The sequence below is a fragment of the Aythya marila genome, assembly GCF_965140915.1.
Source record: "Aythya marila genome assembly, chromosome: 11".
NCBI classification, from domain to species: Eukaryota; Metazoa; Chordata; class Aves; order Anseriformes; family Anatidae; genus Aythya; species Aythya marila.
This window is the reverse complement of record NC_139052.1, coordinates 13,195,749-13,214,356: the sequence shown is the minus strand read 5'-3', so window position 1 is coordinate 13,214,356 and position 18,608 is coordinate 13,195,749. Positions and strand designations below refer to the sequence as shown.

The window sequence follows — 18,608 nt, the reverse complement described above, 5'->3', positions numbered from 1 at the left end:
GCATCTGAGAGCTGGATGCTTGAAATATCTTACCACACCCTGTCATCTCCACCCTACCTTCACGTCGTGTGATGCTGCGGGTAAACCTACCTGATGGCATCCTGTCACCAGCAGTCAAGTCCTACTCCCACTTTTCTGTCCTCCCTGACCTCCTCCCTGCCCTTCCTACTGTCCTGATACTAGCACAGATGGCCTTGCCTGGTGGGGTAGCCAAAGGACCGCTCGGTTTTGCGTAGGACTCGCTTTCAGATAGCTCAGCTCCCCAAGCCTATGCCTGATGGCACCAGTGGTGCAAGAAAAGCAGCAAGAATGCATATGCTGTTTTTCACTAAAGCCCAAATGATTGATTTCACTAATTCATGCAAGAGACAGTGACAGAATGCTGCTGGATAGTACCAAGTCAAATATCTGTCTCTGCAGTGATTGTCTGAGTGCAGCCTGGGGCTCAGGAAGGCTGACTAACTAACATGCCAGTTAATGACTCGATGCTCACTGAGTGCACTCGGGCCATAGGGGGCTGCTGCTGTTTCCCTGAAGTCAGTTGCTGGGCACTTCGCTGTCACTGCTCAGTACTGGGCATGTCCATAAACGATTTGCTGGATCAGGGACTTCCATGAGTTGCTCAAGGTCATGCAGAAAGACAGCAGGAAAAAAAAGCAAATTAGAAGTGAAAGTTCCCATTCACTTGACCTGTGTCCAATCTATGAAAATATCGTGCTGTTTCTCTAGCAGGCGATTCCTTTTTCTGTATATTTTTGTTCAGTACAGTAGCAGTGTGATTGGAACTGTTATTTCAATCATGGAATAAAAGACTGAAGTAAACAGTTGAGCTATGCACCAGGTGGTTTTTATTTCTGAAGAATGTAAGAAAGTAAAGGTTAAGCATTAGCTTTGAATCTTTTTCTTGTTCTATTTTGTTTGTGTGCACTGCTTTAAGACAGTTCAGGATTTTCCCACCAGTGATCTCTGTGCTTTATATATTATTACAGAATTAGTGTTTGCTTTATTCATACTTCAGAACAATAGATCATTGCAGTTTGTTTTATTATTGTTAGTTTGGCCTTACAAGACTTTTGCTTAAAAAGGTAACTGTGATTTCCAGTAAACTCTTTTTTTTTTTTTTTTTTTTTTTTTTTTTTTTTTTTTCTCTCAAACCTCCTGTAAACTTGAAATTTCTAGTTTGCTGGCAGTATCAGAATCAGGTTGGTGCATAATAGAGGAGGAAAGGAGGGAGGGGTTTGCAGGTTTTGGTCAATTGCCAGCATCCATCTCAGAGCTTTTACTTCCTTGGGAAGATAAATTCATTCATCAGGGTGGGAAAATCAGGCCAAAATGAGATATTCTCAAGGCCAACATCAACAAATAGAGTTTAGTATCAAAGGATCCAGAATACAGCTATTCGATATCCAGTCGGATGCTATTCAGATTAGACACTTTTACACAAGTTCTGTGTTTTTTACCCTGGGTGTGGTGGTAGAAAATTGCTGATTATAGAATGTTGCTCACTGAACTCAAACTACAAAAGCGTTTATTAAAAATAAAAGGTCTTTGCCTTAGTATTATTTAGAACTTTTCCAGACATTTCTAAAAGTTGTGTGTTTTTTTTTTTTTGTCGTTCTTTCCATTTAGTCCTGTAGCTAGTTGATCAATTTGAAATGCATTTGAGCACATTTCCTAACCTGATTGCTTGTCAATAAAGACACAGGGTAAACACTGGGTTTCTGCTGAGATAACTACTTGTGGGAAATATAGCAGATAATGATAAAGAACCCTCGACAAGATGTGGCATTTATTTGCAGTAGGCTTTCCCTGAGGCCCAGCTGAGGTAGCTTAGTGAAAAAGTAATAAAAAATAAACACACATATCCCAGGTAAGTGCCAGCTGAATGACTTGGAACCATAGAAGTTTTCTTCTGACTTAAACCCAGGATTATTAGATAACACGTCTAATGCAGCTACAGTGCCAGTGTGCAGGTATTGTTTAGAGCATGCTTCTTAAATTCATCCGTGCTTGTCACAGAGAGAAAGATCCAGGCCTCAAAGTTCGGAGTAAGTGCGTTTATTTCCAGGGTTCCCAGGGACGAGGACCACATTACTCATTTTGAGATAACCCGTTATTACATCATCTTCGGTACATCAAAGCCTTTGTGTTTTTTTCCATCATACTGAGAGAATCGAGGTGAAATTTGTCTTGGTACCCAACTGTTGACTTCCTTGAAACTTCGGCTACCAAGGCCAAAGTTTGAAATGATTATTGCCAGACACTTAAATTCTGACTTAGTTATAAGCAAGTATGCTGTCCAAGCAAAGAATTGATGCTCTGTTTTCATTAATGCTATTAAAATGGATTATCTCTGGTCTCTCCGTTCAAACACTGGCTCATTCTTTCTTCTTGTGAAAGCCAAAAGTGTTTCTTGTTAGCACTTTGCCATCATAGGTTTTTTGGTATATAGTTGTGGATGCTCTTTCACTTGATTTATTATGTGGTGTGTTTATTTTCAAATACAGAGATACTGAATTTCCCCCAAAATTGTCTTTCCATGTGATGTGTGAGCTCTGATTATCTTTGTATAATTATTGAAACTATTTTAGTGAATATTTTATTTAGCAGCTTAAATTGCTTCTTTTGGAATGGTCTGTTTTAACTTTAGGTATTGCAGAAGTAATCTTCAAGGTTCATTTCAGCAAAGCACTGCAACTTGTACTTAACCATTAGTAGGTGGTAAATTCAATTATATTCAACTATGCCCCTAAGAGCTGTTTCATTTAGCACATGCTTAATTCCCACTACATTTGAAGCTTAGTGCACGGCTAAGTATTTTTTTCTGGAGACAAATCATTTTTGTCTGTTTCGTATCTCTGGTTATGCCTTTAAGGATCTGTCTTCTTCCAACATAATTGCTGGCTCCTATGTTTTCTTTGGGAGTTCTCATTCCCTGATCGTTACCATCCCAGCAAGGTCTTACTGGGTCTGTTCCACACAGCAAAATTCATCTACACATCAGACAGGTCGAGGGTACCACCGCTTTTTATTCTTTTTGTCTTTCCCATTAGTATTTCTCCAATTAGTTATCTTTCCCTGGTAAATAATGGTAAAATTATTTTCCCATCCTTTTTCTTTCATGTCTTTAATTATGAATTATGACCCTTCTCTAACTGCTTTTCTTCATTCTGGTTTATCACTTCTTGACAAAATGTAGAACTTGTTCTTCATCTCTTCCCCTATCTTTGTGTTATCTTGGGCAATTTAACTGCTGTTTTTAAATACTGTTACCAGTTCATTGGTTGGAAAAAATAAGGTATAAAGGGAACTTGTCAGTCTTTGGACAGGAAAACTTATAATGAGGAAACAAGTGCATAAGATAAGGATTATTTTTTTTAAGTCATTTGCTATCATTAGGAAGAGGCAGTGAAAAGAAGAGATGAGATATAAGAGAGCAGATGCTTAGCAGAGCCCTAGCTAGGTGCCAGACTAAGACACTGAACAGGGATTTGTGAAAAGGGACTTAAAATTTGATAGTCTTTTTTTGGATAGTCTTTCTTAAAAATAGCCTGTGGGTCCTGCTAGCTGTGTGTCTTGAAGTCTGCATGGTGCGTCTGTTCTTATGCTTCAAGGACAGGGTGTGTGTTAAAGCTTTCTCCGAAGTGGAGTTATGAACAGACACTTTTGAGAGAGAATCCATCTCTGAGTAACCCTGACTTAGTGCAGTGCTGTTGGAGAAGAGGAATTGTGTCAGGATGTGACATCAGATGAGCAGTGTCCTACTGCTGCTTCCTAATATGAAGATATAAGAGGCTTGCAGTCCAAAATATGTGCTGGTATTTCATGGCTGTCTTGGCAACGGAAAACACAGCTGTCCTGAGCAGCACTTTGAGGTCTTTTGTCTTGGGGTGGTTCTGCCTTTAAGTAATGCTCGAGAAGGATGACTGGTGAGGTCTTCCAAGTCATGCTGGGATGGCTGAAAGGGCCCCCAGGCCGTCTGCGTGCCCCTCTGACAGAGGTCAATGCCCTGAGACCAAAAGGGCTGAATCCGCAGAAATGTTTGCTTCTCAGCTACCTCTGAATTAACACCCAGAACCCACCATCAGTTTCCATTTGTGTCAGTGAGCTGGCCCCAAAACTGTGGTGACTGAGTGCTTCTGTTGGCTTCGTGTGGCAAGACTGTCACACCCCATGGGGGAGGAATGGTAGAGTTAAATCTTGTAGGGAAATACATGTCAGAATCCCCGTGGATACAGAAGGCTTTGATAGGTAGAGGCACTCAGCAGGTAATGCTCAGAGTGTTTCAGGATCAGATATTAGTGATCTCAAGAAAGATTTAGGCACTAGGGTAAAGATTATTGGGCTTGTAATGTTTGTAGGGAAAAAAGCAAAAACATCCATATGTAGTTTCTAAGTGTGTGTAAGTATATATATATATATATTTAAATATTGTACTAAATTTTGATGCTACTGTATGATTTGCTGTGTCACACATGAATCGTATAGCCAGGTATCCAAGCAGAAGAACAGCCAACCTTATAAAAATTTGTTGTGGACTTTTGTTTCAGCTGTAATATTTAGTTTATGATATGCACATATATACATAAATATTTAAAAGAAGCCTCTCTATGGTTTCTGTCAATCTCTCTTGATAAATGTTTGGGATTAAAACCTTCTTAAAACTTCCCTGTTGGGATAACAGCACAACCTGTTGGTGCCTGAATCTGTGTTCTGCTTATATGCAGGCTGGAAAGGACATTTTACATAACAAAGCATGGGGAGCTGACTCTGAAGGAGATAACTTCAAACATGAATCAGATTTTGGTTATTTTCTTTGAATTAAGAATTTTCCTGCTGTGTCCATGGGTTTCTGTAATTTAAGTTCAGAACACACCAGTTACTGCTGTTTACTATTCATCTGCACAGCAGGTAGCAATCTCCTTTTATTAACCTTTCCAAATGGTTTTGCAGGTTGTGAAACTGAAAGGTCAGGTCCTGTCTGTGATGTATCGTTTTCGCACCAAAAACCGGGAGTGGATGCTGATCAGAACCAGCAGCTTCACGTTTCAGAATCCTTACTCTGACGAGATTGAGTACATCATCTGCACCAACACCAACGTGAAGTATGTGCCTTTCAGATGCTCACGTACATGGTTTTGAAAGAACTGAAGCATTACTTTTGCTGTTAGCAATGTAAATGCACATTCAGATTCTTGTGGTAGCCTGTTTTTAGCCACGTTTTGTGACGCTGTTGCAATCTGTAGTAGGGTTTTTCTGCGTTATAAGATCCTGCAGCATAGCTGTTTCTCTGTGTCATTATCTTGCAATGCTTCCAGGGCCTGGCTGCACCAGGAGAGATGTCACTTATCTGTTACGTCATTCAACAAACCCATTGATCTCAATCCAGGCTTTTTTAAACTAGCAGAGAGCTTCCAGCAGCCAACCAGCTGTCATGATATTGGCTTCATTTGTTAGCCAAAACGAAAATTATGTCTCTGTGTTAACAAGTAGCACACAAGTTATCAACACTCCTGCCTCTTTTTCACTGTGATCATACCGTTAGGTAGTCCTGGGTATCCTCTTACAGCCTATGAAAGCTGATGATGTGATTTCCTACTAGGCTAAAGTGAGAAGGGTTCCTACAATTCAGTTGAGATCTGATGGAATATCCCCAAGTATGGGGATAGATCCAACCCCTTATATGATGAGGGTAATGAAATCATCCTGTCTTTGAATAAATACTTTCAAAAATCTGTCACTGGATCTGTTAGAAGTCAGTTGAATTAGTGGGTGTCTCATTCTGCAGCTGATGGAGCTGCTTCTAAAGAAAAGTCTTGCTAGGAGTACAGCAGGGGTTCGTCACTGTGTAACTGAGCAGAGAAGGTTTTGGAGCCTCCTGAGTTCCAAGCCAGCAACTGCAGGAGCTGATCTGGTCTTGATAAAGCTGTTGCTTTATAGTTGTTAGGTGGTGTTTTTTGTTGTTGTTGTGTTCTGTTTTGTAATAAATATATTTTTTTTTTATTTCCAATATAAATTCTAAAACAAGATCTGTGTCTGGTCTGACCAGAGTTGTTTCTTGTGTGTGTTTTTTTTTGTTTTTTTTTTTGTTTTTTCTCCAAGTGTTTAATTTAGAGGAAATTATTGGATTTAAGATCTCAACCTGTTAGACTGAAGGTGCATGCTGAAGGAGCAGTCTACTAGTGGAGATGCGCACTGAGAGCTCCACTTGTAAAACCAGCCCCCTGGGGCTTTGGCATTTGAACTACTAGAAAGCTAGTGTGTGTGTGTGTGTTCCCTGACTTGCTCCTGGAGCTGTGTGTTCCCTGACTTGCTCCTGCAGAAGGGTGTTTGGACATGGCACCTACCTGGGCTAGAAGAGTGGCGCTTTCAGCCTTTTGGAACCCATCATCAGAATCAATTTGCTTAGTTTTTTTGTACCCCAAGTGTTTGTTTAAACAACTGAACTGTTTATGGAAAACAAACATTGCCTGAAATCAGACAGCTAATCATCCCTGTCTGTGCTGTGAATCAAAATAGATATTTCCTCATTTTTGCTGCCCCGTATTTGTTTCCAAAATGATTTATATATGCAAAACCAAGCCTGCAAAATAAAAGGCAACTGCTGCAATCTGTCCTAGGATGGCTTAATTGTACTTTGTTCCCAGGAGTCCACAGCTCAGAGAGTGGGACTGCAGACTGTGTTGTGTTTACTCTGGGAATGTTTTTCCGAGACTCCGCTATACTGTGCAGCTTGGCATCACGGCACTCGCTGAGATGAATAGGGTTGTGCCAGCTTCTGGCTCTTGTTATATCTCTCATGCTAGGTCTGAATAACAACCCAGCAATGTTGCCCTAATATGGGAATTGCCTGCTGCTACTTTGACAGAGGATGTTCCCTCTTTTCTGTAGTGTTGAAAATGTTCCTATGGCAAGATAAAACCCATTAGACGTCTGCTTTTGAATAGTAGAAAGAATGCGTTATTCAGACTGTTTCTGTTTTTCTCCCTGTTCTCTCACACTCCTCAGACAGATGCCCAAAGAGGACTCACTGTAATTGAGTGCTCTTCCTGCCGGGTTCTGGATTTACTTATTGTTGGGGGGTCATGTTTTGAATTTTGATTTCCTAGAGGCGTTGTTTGGCATGGTAACTGCTGATTTCTGCCTCATTCAGCTCCAGCTAGGGCTGGTTGGTCAGCCCTAGCATGCGTGGCTGTCCTTGCATGTTGGTGGCTGCATCCAATGCTCCAGATCCAGCAAAATGCTTCACAGCAGCATCCGATGCTCCGAGTCCAGCAAAACGCTTCATGTGGAGACCAAGCAGAGGTGCCTTCCCCTGCGCAGCTGGAGGCAGGTCTGCACAGACAGATTTGGCTTTATCCCTGAGATAACGTAGCCAGCTCCATAAAATGCAGGTTTGAGGCAGTAAAAACAATTCAAGATGCAATTTTAAAAAGACAACGTACCCAATAGAACTAGGTTTAAATCAGTTTTTAACTTAGAAGAGTTTAAAGCCACAGTGTGTATACCTGTGTGTCTGTTCAGGCCATAGCTCTACTTTTGTGGTGGTCAGGGAACAGTGTTTTCCCAAACACTAGACTGTAGAGGGCAGTGATGGTTCCAGTTGTGGAGGTATTAGTTGATTTTTTTTTTCTTTTCTCTTCCTGTTTTTCCCATCTTTTCTTTTTTCTGTTTTATGGATTTTACTTTAGAGCTTTAGTCAACTTTCCAAATCTGCTTTTGGTGCACAGGATAATGAAAGATTAGGTTCAAATGTTCAGTTAGTTCCTTGCAGAAAAAAGAGAAAAAAACCTCTCAGTTTCTCTTGGGTGCAGTCATCCAAGAGAAACTTCCTGGAGAAATGAAGCATTTAATGTTTAGCATTTGTGCTGTGTTCGGCTGAAAAGAAGAGTCACCCATTCAACCACATCTTCCTGTGTATTTGTGGCTGTTTGATTTCCAAAAAGAAATAATAATTTTGATTAATGTTCATTTAACAACTACATAGGGTAGCGCTTGAATGAAATAATCTGTCACGGTGACAAATGATTTTTTTTAAGCCTTTATATATGTAAACAAAACCTATTTTTCTGACCTTTGTGGAAATCTTGATGCTTTCATTTTTGTAAACACCAAAGTCCGTGCATGTTCCACTGCATGCATTTATGAATCCTCTGGTTGTCCTGAGCCTCAAGATTATTTTTGTCTCGGAGAGAGCTGGCGCAGGTCGCTGTTGGAGGCAGTCTGCCGAATGAATCAGCCATGCTTGTGGGACTGATGCTTTCCGTTTCTGATTCTCATGGGCCAAAACACTAATGAGATCGACTCTTTTGATAAATTTTCAGTCTATGGTAGTGGTGCTGAAGACTTGCTTTCTCATGATTGCTGTGTATCTGTGCACTATCTGGTCCATCAAGGCCTGTGTAAGACAGACAGTTTTGTAGTGGTGACTTTGAGATTGTAGGCTAAGAGAGAGAGACTTCAAGACTTTCTGAAAGAGGACTTTATGATGGCAGCCACAAAGCTTTTATTACTGCTTTTTCGTTCAAAACAGACCTGGGAAGTATGTGTGCTTGTATCATGTGCAATAGCATGGTAAAGATACAGTGTTGTTTCCATATGGAGACCGTAATTTAAAGTTCAGATCCTTCTTTTCACTTTGATGTCTGAAAAGGAACATGTAAGTTCAGTGTTTATATAGAGAGATTAATTGAATTAAATCCTCTCCAATGTCAGAAGGAACTTTGTCAGAATATCTCCTTCTCCTCTGTCCTTGTTTCAGCTAGGATAGAATTAATTTTCCTCCTAGTAGCTTGTATGGTGCTGTGCTTTGGATTTAGGATGAGAATAATGTTGATACCACCCTGATGTTTTAATTGTTGCAGAGCAGAGCTTACACTAAGCCAAGGACTTTTTGGCTTCTCACACCTCCCTGCCAGTGAGCAGGCTTGGGGTGCAGCAGGAGCTGGGAGGGGACAGAATGAGGACAGCTGACCCAAACTGGCCAAAGGGATGTCCCATACCATGTGGCATCATCCTGAGCAATTAATATGGGGTGGCTGGCCAGGGTAGGGGGGATTGCTGCTCAGGGATAGTCTGGGCATCGGTCAGAGGGTGGTGAGCAATTGCATTGTGCATCACTTGTTTTGTACACATTCTTATTACTACTATTATCATTGTCATCATTATTATTTCTTTTCTGTCCTAATAAACTGTCTTTATCTCAACCCACAAACTTTTACTTTTATTTTTCCGATTCTCTCCCCCATCCTGCTGCAGGGGGCAGGGTGAGCAAACAGCTTTGTGGTGCTTAGTTGCCAGCTGGGTTAAACCACAACATCCTCCAAATGCATTCTCCAAGGAAATTTGAATTAACTGTCAAAAAGCTTTGCATTTGCTGAGAAATTTCTTGTTCAAGCAGAGGACTTTCCCAGTTTCACATTGGACCGATGGGTGAGCCAGGAATTCCTGCAGTACAGGCAGAAGCCAGTGTTGACCTAGGCAATACCTTACTTGCTATGTTGGGTAACATTCAGAGCCAAGAAATTTTGCTTTCTTTTTTTTTTTCTTTTTTTTTTTTTTTTTTAAATCAAAACCAAGGGCAGTTTAGGTTTTGGTTTTGAAGTCAGAAAGCAGTTTCACTTTCGCCCAAACTGATACTAAGTCCCTGTTCCATATCATTGCACAAAACCCATGTGGCAGTGAGTGACCTGGGTGTGTTGCTTCTTCAGTCAGAAGGGCTGGTTGGATGGTCAGGGTCTGAAGTGACCATAACAGCAGTGTTTGGCTCTCCCTGGTTGGATGCTCCTTGACTTGCTGCATTGGCTTCTTCCAGGTTTCAGACCTCATTTGGTCTATTTATACAGTAGCAGCAAACAACAGCAGAAGATGCTAACCTGCTTTTGCTTTTCAATCTGAATTAGGTGCAGCATAACCTATATAGAGCTCAGGGAAGAAACACTGAAGTATTTGATTTTTATAGGAAGTGGATTTGCTAGGTTGTTCACAAAGTCCAGTGCTGTTAACACAACGTGGAATTTACTTTGTATTGCACAAGTACAGTATAAATACTGAATGAGTATTAGAGACAATAGAAAAGGGCAAAGGAGTACTAAGTTAGAGAAGAGCCTACAAAATGAGTAACTAGTAAGTATGCTGTTTTGCTTGGCTCATTTATATGTATATGGCTAAATCAAGAAAACATGCTTTCTACAGAACAGAAGAGACCTAATGTGCTGTTTATTGACACGCGCACCGAGTCACTGGTAATAAAAACAAATGAAACAGTATAATTAGCTTTCACGTTAACAACAGGATTTAATGGGTGTTTATTGTCCACAGGGTAGTATTTAGAAAAACTTCCTCATAGATTTGCCATGATTAAATTACCTCCCGTAGTTCTGTTGGAAGAGCATGCATTTTGTGCTTGCAGAACAAAGAACGTCTATGCATTCCAGGGGTAATCTTTTTTAGGATTTTTCTGTTGACTAAAGTAATGTGAAAAATCCATGCCTCTGTAATGACCTGGATGGACAACTTTTTTGCTTGTTACTCATGGTACAAAAGCGATTCTGTGTATTACGTATTTTTAGATAGTAAGGCTAGCAAAAGGCACTTGGGCGTCTGCTTTGATCTTCTGTGTGATGCAGGTCACAGATTTTTTTGTCCAGTTTCCCATGGAGTCTAACAATAAGATAATAGTAACTCTAATACTGCTTATGTAAAGTATTGTCTAGAAAAGCAACAAGTCAAGATTAAAGGCATTAAGGAATGGAAAAACCTTTCGTGTCAGTAGCTTGTTGAAGTGGTCCCTCGCATTCCTATCAGTTTGTGCCTAGTTTCTTGTTTGACTTGGTCTTTACGTTTGTTTCTCAGTTGTTTGACATTTGAGTCTATCTAGATCAAAATGTTAAAGAAGGTTTGGATAAAAATCTGAAATTTAAACCTAAATCTAAAATTACGTTCTAGTTATCTAATTTTGAAATCCACAATCTTGCTCTTTTGCAACACCTCATCTACTGCAACTGCCTGCCTGTTAGGGGATTTTTTCATTTGGAAAGAAGTCAGAAGCATGCAGAACTGCAACCCCTGTCAAGTATTATTTGTACATATCAAGCTTGTTAGTCCAACTTCAGTCTTCCACTAAAGCTCAAAGATGAGGATAGTTTTGAAGGTTTTATATCTCTTTTGGTATCTGAGCAAAGAGCATTATAGATAGTGTGCTTCTTGCACATCATCAGGTCAGAAATAATCTTGCCAGTTGTGACCAGGTGACAGAAAGCAGCCATTAATGGAACGTGCAAAGCATTCAGGTGATTTAGCTGTAGGAACAGAATTAAGTAATTGAGAGTGTAATCCCCAAAAGACAAAATACTTGATCACAAAATATACCTGTTCTATTTCTGTGACCTTTAGCTGGAGTGCTTTTCAATGATTCAGATCTTCCTCCTCAGGCAAAACTAAATAACTTTTTTTGAGGCACTATTCCAACGCTTAAGTCAACAGTGTACCAAAAGTCGAGTCTTCTGTCTTACATTATCTAACTTTTATAGAGCGCATTTAGGTGAGCTGCTGGGAATGGGCTGGAACGACATCAGCGTGCCCATCCTGCTCGAGCTCTGCACTGCTGTGGTTGTGTGGCTGTCACACTCTGCTGTCCCAGCTCAGCACTGGGACAAAGCTGGGTTTGTCTTTCTGCAAAGAGGTGTACAGATCTGCGCTCAGACAAGTGAGATTCTCTATGATCCAACGTGGGGATGGTGCAAGTCCAAAAAAGAATGCATAACTTCACATTTTAATAGCAAAATTCTAGTATTAATAGACTGGTAGCAATTTTGCCTTTCATTTCAAGAGGGTTGGTTTTTGTATTGGATAAACTTTACTTTACAGTGGGTTCTTGTGTTGCCATTTTTTATGGTAATTTCAAAATTTCCAATAGAAACAAAATAGTAGTCTCTGCTTTAAAATAATTAAAAAAAATTAGGAGCTTTGAATTTATCTTTTCAGAATAAAAAAAAAAAAAAAGTAAAGAAGAGGGTTATATTACAACTATATAAGAGATATATATGTTTTTATAAATAGTATTTTTGCATCGAGGATGTGAATATGCCTGACTTACCATAAGCTGCGTACTGTCCCTACAAGTCTTCATCTGTAAAAAAATATCACCATTGGTTATTTCTCACAACTTCCAAAGTTCTTATCTGTTGGCCCTGGCTAATTGCTGTAGTTAAGTAACAGTGCCTGACACTAAACACAAATCGAGTGCGTTGCAAGGACCTGCAGTTTTCAACACTGAAGTTCTTCATTCTGGCCTACAGCCTTAATATTTATTGGCTCTGGCAGCTTCTTCTGAACTGTTTTTCTGTTGCTGCTACACATTTCATTTTTCCTAAGTTCGTATAATTGGATTAAAGCTATTACTTCCAGTGATTCTTATCTCATTTAAACAACTGATTATTTTTTTTCAGTTCTGATTAGCATTAACATGAGACTTGTGTTTTCTGTAGCATTTCTCATTTCTCAACACAAATTGATTTAAGGTAATGCCTTGATTTTAGATAGTAGTACAAGTAATTTATCTCTTGATATTCACTTCCTTAAAAGCTTCAGAAATTAGATGGAATCTGGACATGGATCCTGAGAAGAGTAGAACCAAAGCATGTTAAATAGGTGTTACTACAAATCAGAATTTATGCAGTTCAAGCTCAACAGGTTGTTTCATTCGGTCTCAAATTTGATTGCTTTTTTCTTACTGAGTGGAATAATTCTGCATCATTGTTACTGGAGTTTTACTGGTTTACTTCAGCAGCATCAGGGAAGGAATGTGACATACTCATCTTAAACATGAGGAGGAGTCTTAACAGTGAAGTCTTAAAGCCTGTCTAAGGAAACTGTATTCCTTCCTCCATCACTTACCCACCTATATTTCTGTGCTATTGCAGAAACACCCTTCCTGTGCACTACAGTGCACTGCATTCCTGTGCTGCAAGCTTTCTCAGTGAGAAAGCTTAAAAAAACAGATGAATCTCATTGGAAAGGACTTACTAAATCACTTGAGAGACACATCAGAGTATAAAATAGACCATGGTTGTTCTTTTTTTTTTTTGTATCTTAACTGTTTTTTGTAATGATGTCATTTTGTCTCCTTTGCAGACAACTTCAGCAGCAGCAAGCAGAACTTGAAGTGCATCAAAGAGATGGGCTGTCATCCTATGACTTATCACAGGTGAAATTTCTCAATAGTTTTTATTTCCATGCCTGTGATCTTTTAAAATGTAAAGCAATGGCAGATATCAGCAAAATTAAAAATGCACTGTGACTGTCCCTAGATTCCTTTTTATCAAAGTAGCTGGAGGGGCTCATCTTCCTCTGTGTATCTCAACAGGTGCCTGTTCCAAGTATACCAGCTAATGTTCACGAGGGTGGAAAGTCTGTGGAGAAGCCTGATGCTATCTTCTCCCAGGAGAGAGATCCTAGATTTGCTGAGATGTTTGCTGGAATAACTGCTTGTAAGTGAATGTCTCTGGTGTTTCATTTTTAATACTGTGTTAAGTTTGGTTACATGATGTGGAGCACAGCCTTGAGAGATCGAAGAGAAAGTATTACAAGCAAAGTCAATTTGCAAGACATTTCCTAGAATTTGTCTTTAGTTGATGTTTTCCCTAAAAATGATGAGGAGAAAAGCTTTAGGAATGAAGAGCTGTTGTTTCACCAGAGTTACTTATTTCTGATTCTGTTTTTATTCCACAGGAGTACCTTAAACAGTGCTCATAGATACTAAACATACCGAGCAGAACTTGCGGTTTCTAAGAATATGTTTTTTCTTAAACAGCAGATGTGAGTTCATCTCTCTAAATAGACACGGACTAAGAAAGCTACCAAGCAGTCTCAAGATAGGCCTGCAATTTTTATCATATCACCAGCTTTTGCGTTGATGTTTTGCGGTGCATATGCTGCCTTGAAATACAGCAATATCCTTGTTCTCTGGGGAGTTGAGGCATCTCCAGTCATGTCTGTCCAGAGTCCTTGCTCTGCTCCCCACAGCTCTTCAGCCTGCTGGCAGGTACTTGTAAGAGTGAGACGAGTCTCAGAAACAGAAAATTCTTCTATATTTCATGAAAACTGCTGTGAGGACAGAGTCCTCACCCAGCACCTTCTCTGAAGGATTTCGCAGCCCTGTTCCAAGGGGTAATAGCCAACTTGTCAGCCGGACAGATGTAGTCCCAAACTCGCCCCAAGTTATGCTGCCTGTTCCCTAACAGACAGAAGTCATTGAGAAGACTGGCAGCTGAAAGGGTCATCCGAAATATATCTGTAGGAAACCAGGCTCATTACTTCCACTACTCATGGAAGAACTTGTTAATTGTTTATTGTTCTTAACTGTCCTCACTGAAAAAGAGAAGTTTTTACATTTGTTTTAAATAAATCAATGTGCAAGTGTCACGCAGCGCATGAAGGAAACAACCCACAGGGTCTAACTCCAGGGGTGCTGGGAGGTGACCTCACTGCATTGGTTTCTTATGTCTGGCTTGGCCGTTTCAAATGGAGAAGGCAATGTAATTGCAGGATAGTCTTGATACTCTGTCCTCCTGTTGCTGAGACTTCTCTGTTATTCCTGACCATCCTTTTCTGTCTACTCTAACAGTGAAGTCAACAGCTGAGGCCATTAAAGGGGTCCATTAGAAGGTAGCAGGACTCCAACCTCAAACACCGGAATATGTTTTTCCAAGCAAGAACATCTTGCTTTTTGGCTGCCTTATTGGCTCTTTTTCAGGCACCTCTCTCAACTGTTTGCGGGGAGGGGTTAGGGTTAAGGGTGTAGCAAGCTGGGAGGTTATGTTCTTGTAAATGCCATTTCTCTTTTAATTCTTATCAATTTACAGGCTATGCTTTTTCTGGGACATTCACCCTGTCTGAATTTCTCATGGGAGCTGTGATCAAGGTCTTCTCCGAATGATAAAAAGAGATGGTTCTCAGTTGGAGATGAGATAGTCTGTCCAAAACCAATATTGACCAACCTGCATGCTGCCTGCAAGACATTTGCATTATGTTGATACCAGATCTCATGCTCTGCTACGATCTGTAAAAATATGGGTTTGACGTTCAAGGATTGTTGCTGTAATATCATGCAGCAACCACGCGTAGTTAAAAAACCTAAAGTGGGGATAGGAGGGCTTCACCCATTCGTGCAGGTGCCTTGAGGCACGGGGTGGTGCAGTTCTTACAGAGATGTTTATTCTACAGGCAGAAACACTGCTTCTGCTCGGAGAAGTGTGTGTGTTTGACCAGTAAAGGGACTGAGTGCAGGGAAGGGGATTAGAGAGAAACAGGACTAAGGATGCAGGTAAAGCATCAAAACAAAAAAGATATTTATTGCTCTACCAAAGGTGAGAGCAACGAAGTAGTGTGTAGAGACCTGAGTGGAAATAAGAGATTTAAAGCCAGTTTAGCTGCTTGCAGTTAAGCCGTTCCCTTTGTCTCAGTCTCATTTGCAGCATGGACCCGCTAGCTGCCATGGCAACTCCTCACTTGAGGAATTTGAGTTCATTTAGGACATTCTCAATATCATTGTTCAGACATTTTCAAATATCTAAAGTAGCTGCAGGATTTTGGCTCAGTCTTTCCAACCCTTGGGAGCTTGGTATCTTAGGAAAGGGTGGCCTTAGGAAATGGGAGATCTCAATGACCTCACTGAGGGAAATAAGGCAAAATCTGTCCTTCTTCCTGATGTCCTTATCCCAACCCATTTTCATTTCTTCTCTCTTACCATATGCACAACTTTCTCTAAACCTTGTCCTCATTTCTCCCTGCTGTTTTTATATCAGAGTGTAGGTTTGCAGCCCAGACTCACAGTCTAAGCAATATGTAGCCAGTTAGGAATTTCTACCACCTTCTACATTAAAGTGGAAAGCAATGCCAGCTTGCATCAGTGGCATACACAGCCCTTCTCTGGTGTTCTTGTGAGGTAATTTGAGGCAACTTCTCCCTTTGGGAAGGTGAGCTTAGATACTTGTTAAGAAAATAGTGTAATAAAAGGTTAAGTAGCAGAGAAGAGCTGATGTGTGTTGGAGAATACTTGTAAGCCAAGCTCACGGGGTCGCTAAATGCTAGAGAAAATTAAAAAATACTTGGAATACTTGTGAGTTGAGTGGGACTTGTGTCCAGGAGAGCACCTTGTGAAACAAGTGGGAGTCTGGAAAGAGCAGAGGGGAGAATGAGGAGGCAGACTTGATTTCTGAGCCTGTCGGAGGTGCACAGCAACAGATGGCTGCAGTAATCAGTGCCTTGTGGGGCGTTTTGCACCCGAAGGTGGTAAGGGAAGATGGGGAAAGTGAGTAAAGGGGGATGGAAAGGACCTTTCAGTTATTTTAACGAAAGTAGTAGTAGTGAGTTTCTCTGGGCTTTAGAATAATCCAGTGCCAGAAAATTAATTTAAGGGACTAAATAGCATTGTTTCTTGTCTAATTCAATTAGAGATTGATCTCCAGTTGCCACATTAAGAGTAGGCTATAAAAGTTAATGACATTTCTATGTGCATGTTACGTACTATGCTAGCCTGTCTTCCCGCACCCCTGGGATGCTTACATCCTATTTCTTGGCTCCCTCAAGCCATGTATAGGGCAGCGAAATTCACAAGAGACCAGTGTTATGCCTTGCTGCAGCTCATCTGCATGAGTCTCACTCAACTCTCAGAAGCAAAGAGCCTCCAGACACCAGTGAGACAGACGCAGGTAGAGGCAGCAGCATCACCCCTGTTAGCTGGTGACCTGGGGTTTGCAGGAGTGCCCCCAGGCTGCTGAGAGAGTTGGGTACTCCACTCCTGCTGTCCCAGGGGCAAGCAGACTCTCAGCTGGTTAGGGCAGGAACTCTTTGACACTGTTCCTTCGATCCTTTAACCCACCTGGGTGTGGGCCCTCACTACAAACACCTGCAACAGCAGCAGTGGCACTGTGGGGCTTCTCCTGGTGCCAGAAACAAACCCTTGCCTGAGGCTGTCCTCAGACAGACCCCAGAGGCGCACGTGCATCAGGCTTTCTGCAGGCCTGGCTCAGTTCATGTGCCATTCCTCCATTCCTCTTTCTTTATTCCAGCAAATCCACGTTCCCCTTTCCAGGCAATAGCTGGGACTCGTGTACCCATCGCTCCCCCCTCGGCTGCTGCCTGTGGCTCCCCTCCTGCCTACATGGTCTGGAGCAGCTTCCAGCGGGCACAGCAAAGGTCTGGACTGCCTGGCCGGGGGGCATGTACCAGTGTTATGTTCCATGCAAACAATAGCATTAATGAGGTACATCCTGGTAGGGGCTGTGAAGTAGACACAAACCAGCTGTGGCTCTAGTTTCATATTGAATTGTCATATGGCCCTTTTGTGTCATTCCTAATGTATTCCACAGGGCCTCTTCATAAAGGTTTAAGAAGGGAAGAACAGTCCCTGCTGTGTGTATACATAGCAATTTTCATTAAAAAAAAAAAAAAAAAAACTCTCTAACTTTTCTATTTCTGTGATTTGATTTTCTTTTGTAGCAGATAAAAAAATGATGGCCTCAGCATCCACAGCAGGAAACCAGCAGCTTTACTCACAGGGAAGCCCGTTTCAGCCAGGACATTCAGGAAAGACTTTCAGGTACTGTAGTCCAGATCCTGAGCATATCAGCTGGTGACTGAGTGGGGGCTGTTCTCTTTCAATTTGGTGGAAACTAAACTGACCAATGTTGAAAGGGCTTTCTTTACATTTACGAACTTTTCTTTGCGTATGCTTCACTCCTACATGTTGTTTCAGCATTTGGGCTAGGCTTACAAGCTGAGAAGATTTGGATCTCTCTGTTAAAAATAGTGACTGGTAAGTCCAACTGGAAAAAGCTAAGAAACAGCAGCAAATCATGAAGGGAAGCAAATCTGAGAGGTGATGGGGAGCCTCAGAGATCCATCTGAGTAATGTTCACCTAACCTGGGAAAGTGCAAAGATTTGTTGTGCACTTGGGGCTGTCAGTACATCTGCAGGCTGCCTTGAAGGGCATCATTTTTCTATGACCCAGCCTCGTGTGGACAACACTATTAAAGGGAGCAGAGGGGTGCTTCATCCTTAACTTCTGATGAAGCCTGGGATGCAGCATGAACATTTTCCTAAGGCACCTTCGAAATGTATTAGGTGATGGTGTAACACTTCCAGGGGTATTTTTGAGTTATTCAGACTGCATGTTGTTGCCCACCAGCTGGCAATACAGATTTGGCTAGTTGGAAGTTTCAAAATTTGCATGCTCTTCCATTCACTTCTTGAGAGTGTGGTAACAGTGATTATATTTATCTTATTGTCCTTCATGTCACCATTCTGCAACTGTGACACTGAAGTTTCATTCAGAGGCTGTTGATTCCAGGAATTAGAAACCATCTGCAAATTATAATTTTATATAAACCATTGTGTTCTTAGGGTTATAATTGCTAATAATCTCAGTGGGGAGAAAAATAATCCCTCTGCTTGTTTTGTCCAAGTAAAAACCAAGAGTAACTTATAATACAATGCTTTCCTGACAATGAACTGAAATGTCTTTTAGTTGGATATTGTATATTAGTGGATGGTTGACGTGCCATCTTGGGGTTTGGCATGTGTTTTGTTCATTTCCTTTGTTCAT

General features: G+C 41.0%; 1 protein-coding gene across 5 annotated transcripts in view; it reads left to right on the top strand.

Annotated features, from left to right (window-relative positions):
* ARNT2 (aryl hydrocarbon receptor nuclear translocator 2) overlaps positions 1-18,608 on the top strand; it is a 107,429-nt gene that overhangs the window by 75,176 nt on the left and 13,645 nt on the right. For all 5 annotated transcript variants that reach the window (XM_082769085.1, XM_082769084.1, XM_082769082.1 and 2 more), the window contains 4 exons: positions 4,954-5,105; positions 13,135-13,207; positions 13,367-13,490; positions 17,503-17,602. In XM_082769085.1, the coding sequence (XP_082625211.1) occupies positions 4,954-5,105; positions 13,135-13,207; positions 13,367-13,490; positions 17,503-17,602 (449 nt within the window). The remainder of the gene's footprint in view (positions 1-4,953; positions 5,106-13,134; positions 13,208-13,366; positions 13,491-17,502; positions 17,603-18,608) is intronic.